Genomic DNA, 14,352 nt, shown 5'->3' on the forward strand with positions numbered 1-14,352 from the left:
CAAGAGTTTCTGGAAGGCCTGGTCGGTTATGAAAGCAGTTGATCACTAGTTTTTTCCATTCACTTACCAAAACCAAACAGAAAAACAAATCCTAATTTTGTTAATCTCAATATTCAGTTTCTTCAACCATTTATAATTCCTTTTATTATTAACCAGTGTTTATCTCATCGTTCTTCGTTGGTTCGTTCTCTTGTTCTTGTGTGGTTCGATCTCTTTGTGCAGGAGGAAGGCTGACCTTGCACTTTCGAGGAGGGGAAAGAGTCCAAGGCTTCAAGGGTAAAAGGCTTCAACAGTCATCGGATTGACATGGCTGCGGTCGAGGAAGCACAGCAACCACTTTTGGATAATAATGCAGGAGGAGGAGGAGATGGATCAAGTTCAACTGCCCCAAAGCCAAAACAACCGAAAACCCCAGCACAAAAGGCCATTAGAAAGACCTTCAAAGCCACAGCCCATTTGTCTAATCTTCTCCCCACGGGGACCGTCCTCGTGTTCCAAATGTTCTCCCCCGCTTTCACACGCCAAGGGAAGTGCTCGGCCATCCTCAACCAAACCATGACTCTGCTCCTCCTAACGTTCTGCAGCCTTACCTGCTTCCTTTTGTGCTTGACCGATAGCTTGAGGGACGAACGAGACAAGGTACGATACGGGTTGGCAACATTTAAGGGGTTGTGGATGCTCGACGGGTCCAAAATCACAATTGCGCCGGAGGAGGCAGCTAAATATAGGCTAAAGTTCATAGATTTTTTCCATGCCTTCATGTCCATACTTGTATTTGCTGCGGTGGCAATGTTTGATAAAAATGTCGTCAATTGCTTCTACCCCAAGCCATCGGAGGAGGCCAGGCAGCTTTTGGTGGCGTTCCATGTCGGAACCGGTATCGTTTGCAGCTTGCTGTTTGTTTTATTCCCCTCCAGACGCCATGGAATTGGCTTCCCTCTCTCTCGTAGCTAGCTTGAGAGAATAAAAGTCCAGGAAATTTTTAGGAGAAAGTAGATTCTCATCTCTCTTTTTTCAACTTCATTGATTGAAATCATATTTATTTTTAAATTTTAATCAAGATCCCATGGTTGTAATAAACAACATTAATTATTTTAATAAAAAAATATTTTACATATCAAGATAATTAAATTTTATTTCTAAATTATTCATTTAGTGTTAAAGACGTTGCATTTGATATATTTATATTTATAGTTAAATTTTGTATCCTATATTTTTATTTTTAGTTTGTACCCATTTTAATTTGCAACTCTTTTTTTTTAAAATTGTTCCAATTTTCTATTCAGTTTTAGTTTGTACCCAAATATCAATTTCTTTTTGTGTCCATATTTTTCAAATTTTTATTTTTAGTCATATTTTTTTTATCTTTTATTTGTACCCATAATTTATTAATAATGTACCCGTTTGTCTTTAAAAATGTACCACTTTGTTATATGTAAAATATACCCATTTTTTTTGTAAGTACCATCTCTTTTGTGTAAAATGTACGGTGTACCGATTGTTTTTTTTTTTTTTTTGGTATAAAATGTACCAACTTTTTGTACGTAAAATGTATCGTATAAAAATTACCAATTTTTTGTATGTAAAATGTCATTAATATAAGTAATGACAAAACATGGTTTTATTTAAGTATAATTTTTTTAATATTTTCAACAAATTATGGATTTTATTTAAAATATCATTAATATAAATAACTACAAATATCAAATTTAAATTTAAAAATTATAATAACCTACATAGAAATGCATTATTGCATTAATTTTAGGGACTTCAATAAAAAAACCGAAAACCAACAAGGTTTCAATCAAATAAAGTTGATAAATAGGGACTGCATCCAAAGTCACCCTAATTTTTATTATGTTAATTATTTCTTATCATATATGTCAAATATATGAAAATTCTTGGAAATATTTAATGCATATCAAAAGCAAGGTTTTCAGGTCCTCTTTCTCCTTTTTTCGATCAGAACTTCAATAAACTTATTACCGGTTAAATTATGATGATGGTAATGGGATGGAGGGTTTAGGGTTTGATACCATGCTGATCATGTACTTCCTTTACAAGAAAACAAAGGCCAAAGAGCCATTAATGGTGGCATACAAAAACATTATTGTGTGCTTGAGTCCAATTTTTGGAGAAACTTGGAATACCTTACCTGTTCGGGGTTAATATTTAACATTAGGCTTTATAATGATAAGGCCTAAGGATGCCAAAGCCAATGAGGACTTGCCCGAAGCCCAGTCGACGGGGCCTGAAACAAAATGAAGCTGTCTCAGCCAAGGCATAGGCCATGTGCCTATGATTGAAGTGATGGCTGACAGAGACCAACTCACCAGCCAAAAAGCACTTTTTGATGGCATAAAAGTGTAAATAAGAGATGATTCACTACCCTTGAAACCCCTCGGCCAAGAACAAAGCCAAGATAGTTGGGCCAAATTACCTATAAAAGGAGAAAGAGACACTAGAGATAAAAGACATAGAAACACTGCTCTCAAGCCAGTTCATACCCAGAAAAGCTGAAAGTTGTCGAGATTTAGTCTTTTTAGCTATAGTTCCCTTAGAAAAGCCATCTTTTGTCTAATGTAAAAGCTTTACTACCTTCCCTTCTTGTTGTAGTATCGATTTTCTCGTATAGAGCCTAGTTATCTACCATCCTTTTTAGTATACAACCTCTGTAAACTCAAAAGAAAGTGACTGCAAGAAGTTCAACCTTGCCTAACAAGGTGAAATCCTGCCTGAGTCTCTTTGTTCTACTTAAGAGATCCATATGTATTCAAATCTGGTTAAGTTAATAAACATGGTTTCATTAAAAGTAAACTGTGATCAAGGAAGTGGTTAAAAGGGCCTCAAACTCCCTTTGTTATGAACATACAAGATTATGGACTAAAAGTCCTTGTTTACAAGGCAAGAAAAGAACTTAATGTAGACTTAGCCCATTTGCGACAATCCATTGATAAACGAGAAGTTAAAGTAACTTGGGGCGTAAGTAATCGACTTAACTTATACTCATTCAACAATCTATTATGTAAGGATAATAGTGGCACGCCTAAATCCTTGTTAGCTTTGATTGCAAGCCTCACGACCTACACCAAAGGCCCGACAAAAACACCTTTCAAACTAACTATTAAAACTCTTCATGTAGCATACCCAGCAACAAGAACTTGACAAACAACCATCCAAAGTGCCACCCTTAGGGAGCTGTGCGAGGGAAATCCTTGCCCGAACATTACCTTTTCATTCAAAACTTGTGTTTCTTCTCCGAGCTCAAGAACATAAGCTCGGATGTATTGCGTATTAGTCACAAGATTGAGTTCAACGGTACTTGGAGCGATGGTGCCTCCAAAGAGTTGAGGATGTGAAGAAGGAAACCCTATGGGGCTAAAATGAAATTTGCAGTATAAGAACAAATGGTGTGAGCGGTCGATGGGTAGATGGTATTTAGAAGAATACAGTTCTTCCTAATGTTGTATGATAAGGAAGGGTGTGAGCATGGTGGTGACTGGCTCTTGGAAGAGTGCATTATTCTTCCTAGTGTAGTTGTTGGCGCTGATGACTCCGATCACGAAATTGGGAAGGTGATTCTTTGGCGACTTATTCAAAAAAATTCTAGGAGTGGAAACAAGAAGAATTGTTCGAAAAAGAAGCATGAGAAGCCGGCGAAAAAGAAGGCAAGAAAACAAGTGAAGGAGAAGCTGGCGAAAACAAGGGCAAGAAACGAAGTGGGATCACAAAATACTACTAGTGTGATCACCCATACCATCGATGAAAGCAATTATAAGATGATTAGTGACGCTAATAATCATGATCAGCAGTGCATAAGCAGCATTGACGGTAGTACGATGCCCACAAATTATTCTGATCGTGATTATGTGCCGATAAGCTTGGTCAGCGAAGGTGGTGAGTCGCTTTTGAAGGATGAAGACTTTCTTTTTTAGAACGGTGAAGAAATGATTTTTGACCTCGACGATTTGTTGGTGCCATTGGACTGCGGATCTGCATGGTCACAAGAGGAGCTGCCTCAAGTTGACGAAACTCAAGGAGATCGAGTTGCTTCTGTTCGGCTTGGAATGTGCCTCACACAAATCCCCTTTGTCTACACTTGTAAATTATGTGATTAGTTTGAAAGGTGCCTTTGTGGAGCATTTGGTGGGCTCTCAAAGCTGTCTTTTCAAAACTGAAGTGTGCTGAGCATGTCACTGTTGGCTTAGACCAACAGATGCAAGTTATTTAAAAAGGACTGTAGAATTTTTGCACCACAAGTTACTTAAAACTTCTTGGTTCAAATGATTGTTTATGGATCGGTTAAATATATAAAAAGGTTATTTTCTATGCCTTATGATCAAAGACTTTTGGTTTGCATTGTATGCCAATAATTAGGCCCAAGTTTGTTAAAAACAACAGCTTGTAAAGATTACTTGAGTAGGAAGGAAAAACAAAGTAATTAGTGCGAAGAAATAAATGGTAGCTTGGAAGGAGAAACTCTTAAAAGCCATTGAAAACAAACTCAAATAACAAATTAAATAATTAAGAAAGCAATGTTTGGTACAACAGAAAACAAATATCAGAGTTCTTGCTAAGTTTCAACCTTGTTGGGCAAAGTACGTTGATTGTAGGGAACTTTCTAGCAAGTTACAAAGAATGAACTGGCTTACAAAGAAGTAAAATGAAGTAGTACAACTTGAATTCGATACTACAACAAGGAGTGTAGTAGAGCTATGAAGGGGATGGCTTGACTGCAAAAGGAATATAAGGGAAATGACAGAACTTTTACGGGTCTTTGCTGGGAGTTCTTTTGTTGAGTTGAGTCATGTTTCACTGTTTCTCCAGTTACTTTTATAGAGTCCTTGTTCATGTAGATTATCCTTCCTTTTTTGGCTTAATACCTCTCTCCGTCAAGTGGTTGATGTGACTGTGTTCAGCAAGGGTTGAGTTCACACTTGATCTTTCTTATTTACAAGTTTTTACCATTGAAAAGCACCTTTTCCTGAAAAAACTTCCCTACAAAATTTACGAGTTTTTGCTATTGAAAAGCATATGTTAAAAGCATATGTTCCTGAAAAACCTTCTCTGCAAAATTCGCCCTAGCTTGATCACTAGGCTTGCAGCCCAATAGCTGCCACGTCATAATATTTAAATAATCCTTGGGCCACAGCTTTTGCCAAAACCAAGTACGCAGCAAATGTCCAATAGCTTTTAAATGTCTGAGCCTAATTAAACTCAGCCCAAACAGATTCAATTTAGTTTTTTTTTTTGGCGTACTGAATCTGTTTTGGATCTGACTGGGGGTGCATTCCTCTAAATACTGGTATGAGAAGCTCGACCATGGTGAAGCTCGATCGCGTTGTGCTCGCAGGTCATTGGGGCTTTCGGTTTAAACGCCGGTTATCTGTTTTTCTTGTTGAAGGTTTATCTAGTTATTTTTTTTATTTATTTAGACGAAAATGCCCTTAGGAATTGTATTCCTCTATTTCCCTAAAGCTGCGTTTTTTTTTTGTTTTAGGGACATTTCGGTCCATTTCCTTGTTTAGGCACAATGTATCACCAAAGTCCACGCTGGCTGAATAATTGTAGAGATAAATTTTACCCCTTCCAAAAAGTCATCTTGCGTTATTCACTATCGTAATTTCTCCTTCACATTTATATAGTTGAAGTGTAACAAAGTTTCTAAATTTTTTAATCAAACAGTTAAATTGTTATTTAACTAAAGTTAAAAAGAAAACAAAAGTATATGCGAGTAGAGAATTGAGATGCTCTCACTTATACATTATTGGTTATAAAACACCGTTTAAGTTTGAGTCCAGGAGTTAGAGTTGGTCTTAATAGTGTGGACTGCGAATATAGGACATCGACATTGATGTCAAAATTCACATGTCACCGTGCAGCCACTAATTTCCGTCTCCAAATATTAACGACGTCCATTAAAATCTGTATTAATATTTTCTTCATGTTTACATATATAAATCTTTAGGCATAAAGAAAGTCTTGAGGCCAAGACATCTGCAAATTAAGGCTTTTTAGCTAAAATGGTCCCTTAGATTTGCATAACTCTTCATTTTAGTAATTGAGATTTGAAATCAATACAAGTAATTCTTGAGTTTGTCAACCATCAATCATTTTGGTCATTCCATGAAAAATCTTCATTAAATACGGTTAAAATGACAAAAATACCCTCAATTTTTGTCAAATCATTTAGCCCATTGTTTATTAAATTGAGGGTATTTTTGTTATTTTTGTCATTTTTTAATATAATTTTTCATGGAAGGACCAAAATAATTGATAGTAGACAAACTCAGGGATCACTTCTATTGATTTCAAATCTTAAGGATCAAAGTAATAAATTAAGCAAATCTCAATAACCATTTTAACTAAAAAACTGCAAATTAACAATAGCACTATCAAATGGCTTCGTCTTTTGGGTTAGTTCAAATGTAATGTGGTGTGATTGGATGAATTTGCTGGAGACTCGAGTTCTAGATGGTGTGGAGCTTGTCATGCACTTGGTTGATGGGAAACAATCCATCGACCTTCTGACCCCAATTTTTTTGGCCCAAAGAAATATTTTTTCTCCGTGGTCGAATATGTTGTACTTTTAAAGCTGTATAGGTTCATCAAGTTTTTGTAAATTCTTCTTTGACCAAAGAGTCATTTCGACCCAATTTGTCCTATAAATTACGTTCTCGTGTCCCATTTCACCTTCTTTCAATAAGTTTGTCAAATTTTTAATTCGAGAATGGGGGTGGTGCATGTACAAACTATTGTTTTTATTATTTGTACGTGACCCATGTAAGTATACCATGCTTATAAAAATAAAAAATAAAAAATTGTATTTTTACAATATTATGTTATAAACATTCCTAGTTTAAGTGTGATTGTGTAAATCCTAAATTAGATTTGATTCTAGTTATAATTTTCTATTACATCTTGCATTTCTTGGGGATGAAGGAATATCTTCTCTCTTTTTACTACTATAAATAAAAGCACAATGTAGGAGGGATAACACACACATTCCCCTACAATTTTAGAAACACATCTCTCTCAGTCTCTCTACCCTTGCCGTCGGCCCCATTACCTTTGTCAGATAAAATAGGCTACAACACGTTATCAGCACACTCTTACCGATGCACTTAGGAATCTAACGTTGAAGTTTTTTTCTGCATCAAACCAGTTTATCCATATCATCACGCAATCAGGTTCTGCCAAAACAATAGTTTTTATCTCGATATTTTTGCAACTTTGATAGCATGAACATTCACCATAATGCATGACCTAACTTTCCATTTTTCGAATTTTAGATTCTACATAAATTGTATATGCATTATATTCATAATTGTTGAATTATGTGAATTTGATATTTGCCATGAGTTGCATCAAATATATGTACATGCATGGAATTATTGAATTGCATATGCATCAAATTGAATTGAAAAAAAAAAGAAAAAAAATTGAAATTGGGAAACCTAGGGTTCTTCGAACCCGTGACCTGCACCACCCGTGTCGATGGGCCACGCTTATGAACCAGCCGAGACCAAGCCCAATATCGAACCCCAGCCGCAAGCTTGAACCAAAAATGGTGCATTTGAAGCACCTTGTCCTGATCCACGGCCTAAAGCCCAGGTCCTCCTCGTAGATTTTTCTGACGAAACACGACCAGTAGTCGTGTAATTTGGACAAACCCATCATTTTCACCAACGATTTCTCGAAATTCCAGAAGGATTTCATGGGTTTTTCATTCAAACTCGATTGAATTCCTTCGGTTCTCTTTCACTTGATATTGAGATCTCATCTACGTCGTCAACTAATTCCGGCGTTCTTCCCCGGCAACACACACCTAGCACGCACTAGGCTGCTCTTTTGGTCCAACAACATAGCCCTTTGGGCTTTGGTTTTTCTCAGACCAATCTAAAACCAAAACTTGGTTTTGGGTTTATATGCCGCTGCAGCTTGTTGCAAACCTTTCTCTCGGCCCACTCACCACACAAGCCCAATTGGGCTTCGGTGTTCCCGTATACCCACCGCAGTGGAACCCTGCACTTACACGGCACCTGTCATTCCCTGTACCTCGTAGCACAGGATCACTGCCCCTACATGGGCCATTTTTTTTTATCCAGCCTATAATTTTGGCCTACCACTCGAGCCCATCCCTTTTACCTTTCTCATCGTGGGCCTGCAGTCCCACCTGAGACCAAATCCAACTCAATATGGGCCTGGACCTCACGACAGAAATTGCTCAGCCCACCCGTGGGCTTAGGCCTTTTTTTGGGCCCCGAGTTTATTCACCTAATTATTTTAGGCCCAATGGGTTTTATATTTTTTCACCCGCATTTTAAATTCGGCCCAAAGTCCAAATAATTAATTCAATTATAATTATAGACCTAAAGTTCTATTTGCATATTTTTGTGTATATATTTATGTTTGCTTGTAGGAATATATGAACCTGAATTTCATAATTATTTTGAAACCTGAAGTTTCTTAAAAACATGCCTTGTTAGAAAACCTGAAGTTTTCATTTAAAAACATCACCCATGAAAACCTGAAGTTTTTTCATGCGAAATTAAACCAATACATGTCTATTAGAACCTGTATGTTCTACTCATATGTGAATGGATTGATTTTTTCTCTATTACACTAACCACATCTTGTCCATCCATTTTGTGATAGGAACATGTCAAATTTGAACAAACTCGACTTCACCGTTTTGGAGGTATCTAGAAGGAACTACCTCAAGTGGGTCCAAGGTGTGAAGCTCCACTTCACTGCAAAGAACTTGCGTCCTACCGTTGAAGAAGAGACAGATAACCCTGTTGGCGAAGCTAAAAAAGCCACTGCTATAATCTTCATTCGAAGACATACCCTGTTGTTGAATCCGATCAATTCTCAAGTTTTGTAACGAAAATTTAATTGAAGAAGATCTCCTGGAGAAGACCTATTCGACCTTCCCTGCTTCTAATATTTTCCTATAGCAACAATATAGAGCTCAAAAGTTCACTAAGTTCTCGAATTTGATCTCTGTTTTACTTCCCGCTGAAAAGCAGAACCAGCTGATGATGAAAAATCATCAAGTTAGATCTAGTGGGGGGACTACTGTGTCTGAAACACATTATAGCGCAAACCAATACCCAAAACGCCAAAAGAGGAGTGCTATGGGCGGCCAGAAACCACCCCACAAAGGTCAACAGAGTCAAGGGCCCTCCAAGGGAGGAAATAAAGCCCATAAGCGCTCAAACCTCACTCCAAGGCCCCGAACTTCAAGAATAAGGGCAAAACATCTGAAACCATGGATGCGGATATGTGTTATTGCTGTCGTTCAAATGACCATTGGTCCTATGTTTGCCAAGCTCCCAAGAAGGTTGTAGATGAATATCATTCTCGTCGTAAGAAGTTTGAATCAAACTTCGTGGAAGTGGACAAACCGGAGACTACAAAGATGGAGGTTTCTGATTTTCAAAAGGATACCACCCCTATGGAAGATTAGAATCTTAAACATAAACAATTTTAGCTAGTTAAAATTGCACAATGGGACCGAATTCCACCTAGTGGCTGAACCCCCTTGTTTTTGGTTGATTTTTGAACAATTTTCCTTTATATTTGGATTATTTGTTGGTGATTTGTTTTTGGATATTAAGTTTTAATTAATTATCATCCTTGAATAAATGAAATTATTTTGAATTGATATTCGTTTTTAGAACTTTTATGCATGTGGCCGATTCAAATCAATTTTTCATTCTAGGTATGACTAGTGAGGAAGTTAGTTGTCTGGCAGATAATGAAACGACGCACACAGTTTTGTGTGAACGCATCTATTTCACTAGCTTCATACCTAAGATGCACCTTTGACAACTCTATCAGGCCCATCCAACCTGATAGATTGATACAGTAAGGCACGTATAATGTTGTCTAATGGTACAATCTTGACCATTGCTGAGGCACTCTATTCTCCACGTTTCGAAATAAAGTTGTTGAGTTTCAAGGATATTAATGATAACAATTAACACACTAAAACCCACGTAGAAAACAAAGTTGAATTTTTGTTCATAACTTCCTACGAATATGGCTAGAAGCGTATTCTAGAGAAGATGAAGCGTATCCTGAGTGGTCTGTATACTACGACCATACGCCCCATAAAATGCCACTATGTGGCCGACCCTACTACTAGGACCATGCAAGAAATTACACTTTGCCATGATCGTTTGGGACATCCTGAACGAATAGCGATACGCCGTATCTTCAAATCATCACACGGGCATCCACTAACCCAAAGTTTAGGTTCGATCCAAGGAATCGCATGTCAAATATGTTCAATGGGAAAGCTTATAACTAAGCATTCTTATGACAAGATTGATTCGAATCCTCCTATTTTCTACAACGGATTCAAGGGGACATTTCTGGACTGATTCACCCTCTCTACGGACCATTTAGATACTTTATGGTTTTGGTTGACGCTTCTACACGTTGGTCACATGTGTGCTTGTTGTCCACAAGGAATGCTGCATTCTCCAAACTGTTGGCTCAGGTTATCAAGCTTAGGGCTCACCACCCTGATTATCCGATCAAATCTATTCAATTGGATAATGCTAGAGAATTCACATCTAAAACTTTTGATGATTATTGCATGTCGGTTGGGGTTGAAGTTGAACATCATGTACCCCATGGTCACACCAAGAACGGCCTAGAAGAGGCTTTCATTAAGCGCTTACAAATGATTACTCAATCGTTGGTTATATGTACCAAGCTTTTGATCACTACTTAGGGCCATGCAATATTGCATGCAGCAAGTTGGTCCGCCTGAGGCCTGTTGTGACACAACCATTTAGTGACCTTCAGTTGGCTACCAGATATGAACTCGACATATTGCATCTCGTCGCCCTTATGTACAAAAATGGGGCCTTAGCGAATGATGGGAAACTATGTCGGATATGATTCTCCTTTGATTATTCATTACTTAGAACCGTTGACAGGTATCTGTTTATCACTCGTTTAGCAAATTGTCACTTATATGAGACAGTTTTCCAGTCGTTAGGGGGAGATAAGAACGTTAACGTTCCTGAAGAATGACACGAAGTATCATGGACGATCCCTATTTTGTCTCATTTAGATCTTCGTACCGCTGCTCAGTCTAAAACTGAAGTGCAGCGTATATTAGATCTCCAGAGCATAACTTAGAGCATGTTAAATGCTTTCACCGATTTAGCGCGCATGACAAGATCACATATTCCAGCTACGAATATGCCTGCAAAGATGGATGTACCAAATGTGCGATGGACTTCCCTTCTGGAGGCCCGAGACGTCAATCTTGGTGATCCACGTACATTAGCGGCTAGCCAATCATCTGCCCCTACACAAAAGCGTGGAAGACCCCTTGGTTCAAAGGATTCACACCCCCAGAAAAGGAAATCCATGACACAAGGTCCCGAAGAGCCTATCGTGAATCCGACTATTGCTTACTCATTCCATCCAACTGATGAGGAAATTCTAGATTATGGAAGCATCATTGAAGAGACGAATCCTCATCCTGAGAATCATGAGATTTTGGTCTATTATTCTAACTTAGATGATGTGTGCCATAGAAATGAGATGATTGTTGATGACCCATTAATATTTACAGTAGCTACTGAGATCATGTTGAGCAATGATATTGAACCACGTTCTGTTGATAAATGTTAACGTAGAACTGATTGGTCAAAATGGAAACAAGCAATCCAAGTTGAAATCGATTTGCTTACGAAACGTAAGATGTTTGGACCTGTAGCTCCTACTCCTCCATATATGAAACTTGTTGGCTACAAGTAGGTTTTCGTTCAGAAGCATAATAAGAAGAACGAAATTGTGCATTACAAAGCTCGTCTTGTTGTACAAGGCTTCTCACAACGTCCTGAGATTGACTATGATGAAACTTATTCACTCGTTATGGATGTGATTACTTTTCGCTACCTTATCAGTTTGGTAGTTTCCGAAAAACTGAGTATGCAGTTGATGGATGTAGTAACCGTGTATCTTTATGGGGATCTTGATACATAAATTTATATGAAAGTTCTCAAAGGACTTACATTGATTGGTTCAAATATTTCCAAACCTCAGAACACGCTCTCAATTCAGCTGATGCGTTCACTCTACATTTTGAAACAATCCGGAAGAATGTGGTATAACCGTTTGAGTGAGTATTTGACTAGTCAGGGATATGTGAACAATGAATTATGCCCTTGTGTGTTTATCAGGAAGTCACATTCCGGATTTGCAATTGTTGTAGTATATGTCGATGACATAAATCTCATCGGAACTCCTAAAAAGCTTGAGAAAACTACTGCACACTTAAAGTCGGAATTTGAGATGAAAGATCTAAGTAAGACTCGATACTATCTTGGTCTCGAGACAGAGCATTGTTCGGATGAAATCCTAGTACATCAATCGAACTACGCCCAGAAGGTGTTGCGCTGTTTTAATGAAGATAAAGCGAAACCTTCGAGTACCCCTATGGTCGTTCAATCGCTAGATGCAAAACGAGATCCCTTCCATCCGAATGAGGATGATGAAAAGATTTTGGAACCTGAAGTTCCTTATCTAAGTGTGATAGGCGCTTTATTGTACTTAGCTCAATGCACTAGACCCGACATCTCCTTCGCTGTTAATCTTTTGGCAAAATACAGTAATGCACCTACACGCAGACACTGGACTGGCATGAAAGACATATTCCGTTACCTTAAGGGTAATATGAATTTGGGTTTATTCTATCCCTACTAATCCTTGAGTGATGCTGCACCCCCTGCTCCTCAAGTCGATTCTCGCCTTGTTGGTTATGCTGACGTAGGATACTTGTCTGATCCGTACAAGGCATGTTCTCAAATGGGTTATGTCTTTACCGTTGAAGGCACTGCATTCTCTTGAAATAGACCTTAGTTGCCACTTTGTCTAATCATGCTGAAATTCTCACCTTACATGAAGAAACTCGGGAATGTTTTTGGTTGAGAGTAGTTGTGGGCCATATTCGAAGCTCCTATGATCTTTATCCCGTCGTTGATGTCCCGACGACGATCTTTGAAAACAACGCAGCATGCTTCGAACAGCTCAAGAAGGATTACATCAAAGGAGACAACACCAAGCACATTGCGCCGAAGTTCTTCTTTTCACATCAACAACAAGAGCATCAGAAGATTAAAGTCACGCAAATTCGTTCACAAGACAATCTGGCCAACATCTTCACCAAATCACTGCCAAAGACGACGTTTCAAAAGCTTGTTCATGGAATTAGTATACGTAAACTTTCTGAGTTGTAACATTGCTATTTCTCTTTGGAATTGTGTCAAACTCAACGGGAGTATCCTAAAGATACTTGCTTGATCTTAATGTACTCTTTTTCCCTACGATTAGGGGTATTTTTCCCACTAGGTTTTTTTTCTACCTAACTAGGTTTTAACGAGATACTCACCTTGTGCTGGTCATATCTCTGATGACGTCCCATAGACATTTGTTTTGACTTTGCATTTCTCACGCATTTTTCCTTAGACTATGGATTTTGTCCCTACTCGGGTTTTTGCCATAGCCTTAGGGTTTTTATGTGAGACTCGTTTACTTATGCAAGTTCCCACCTTATTGAAAATAAAAGTTATTCCTTAGAATCAGTGTCAACAAGTTGACTTCCTCAACTTCTGCATGATGCTGAATCTACCTTGAGTATTTACACACTCAAGGGAGAGTGTTGTAAACATTCATAGTTTAAGTGTGATTGTGTAAATCCTAGATTAGATTTGATTCTAGTTATCATTTCCTATTACATCTTGTATTCCTTGGGGATGAAGGAATATCTTCTCTCATTTTACTACTATAAATAAAGGCACAATGTAGGAGGGATAACACACATATTCCCCTACAATTCTACAGACACATCTCTCTCAATCTCTCTAACCTTGCCGCTAGCCCTATTACCCTTGTTAGATAAAATAGGTTTCAACATATTGCAAATAATATAAAATAATATACTTTTTCAACCAAAAAAAAAAAAAAAAAAAAACCCAACCCGCCAAATACAATGAATCAAATAAATAGATTAAAAAATTGAGGTTGGGGGGCATGGCAGCGTGTTTTGGGTTTATTTTTTTCTTTGTTTTTTGTTTTTTGTTTTTTTTGTTTTTTTTTTTGTATTTTTTTGTTGTTGGTGTTATTGTAAACAATATATTATTTTATATTTTTAGTTCAAGATTGGGCATAGTCGGCCACTCAGTATTACGGTCTAGTGGTATTCATCTTCATTTTTAAGTGAGAGATCTTAGGTTCGAATCTCGTGAATGACGAATTCGATACCAAATTAGGTTGTCCATTGTGTGGTTCAGCCGAGCTCCCCTTCCCTATTAGTATAAATAT

The 14,352-nt window shown here is 37.8% G+C and overlaps 2 protein-coding genes across 2 annotated transcripts; both read left to right on the top strand.

The window, feature by feature from the left end:
- Nucleotides 1–306: 306 nt before the first annotated feature.
- On the top strand, nt 307–954 carry LOC137714960 (protein DMP7-like). The gene has a single exon (XM_068454143.1). The coding sequence runs from the start codon at nt 307–309 to the stop codon at nt 952–954; it is 648 nt and encodes a 215-aa protein (XP_068310244.1).
- A 7,708-nt stretch (nt 955–8,662) lies between these two features.
- On the top strand, nt 8,663–9,353 carry LOC137715708 (uncharacterized). The gene is made up of 2 exons (XM_068455048.1): nt 8,663–8,878; nt 8,961–9,353. Exons 1-2 carry the CDS (start codon nt 8,663–8,665, stop codon nt 9,351–9,353), a joined length of 609 nt encoding a protein of 202 aa, XP_068311149.1.
- Nucleotides 9,354–14,352: the final 4,999 nt, after the last annotated feature.

The sequence above is a fragment of the Pyrus communis genome, chromosome 14 (assembly GCF_963583255.1).
Source record: "Pyrus communis chromosome 14, drPyrComm1.1, whole genome shotgun sequence".
Taxonomy (NCBI): domain Eukaryota; kingdom Viridiplantae; phylum Streptophyta; class Magnoliopsida; order Rosales; family Rosaceae; genus Pyrus; species Pyrus communis.

Coding starts and splice junctions, on each gene's coding strand:
- LOC137714960 (XM_068454143.1), top strand. CDS start 307: ATGGCTGCGGTCGAGGAAGCACAGCAACCACTTTTGGATAATAATGCA.
- LOC137715708 (XM_068455048.1), top strand. CDS start 8,663: ATGTCAAATTTGAACAAACTCGACTTCACCGTTTTGGAGGTATCTAGA. Junction 8,879..8,960: donor TGAATCCGATCAATTCTCAA/GTTTTGTAACGA, acceptor ATTTTCCTATAG/CAACAATATAGAGCTCAAAA.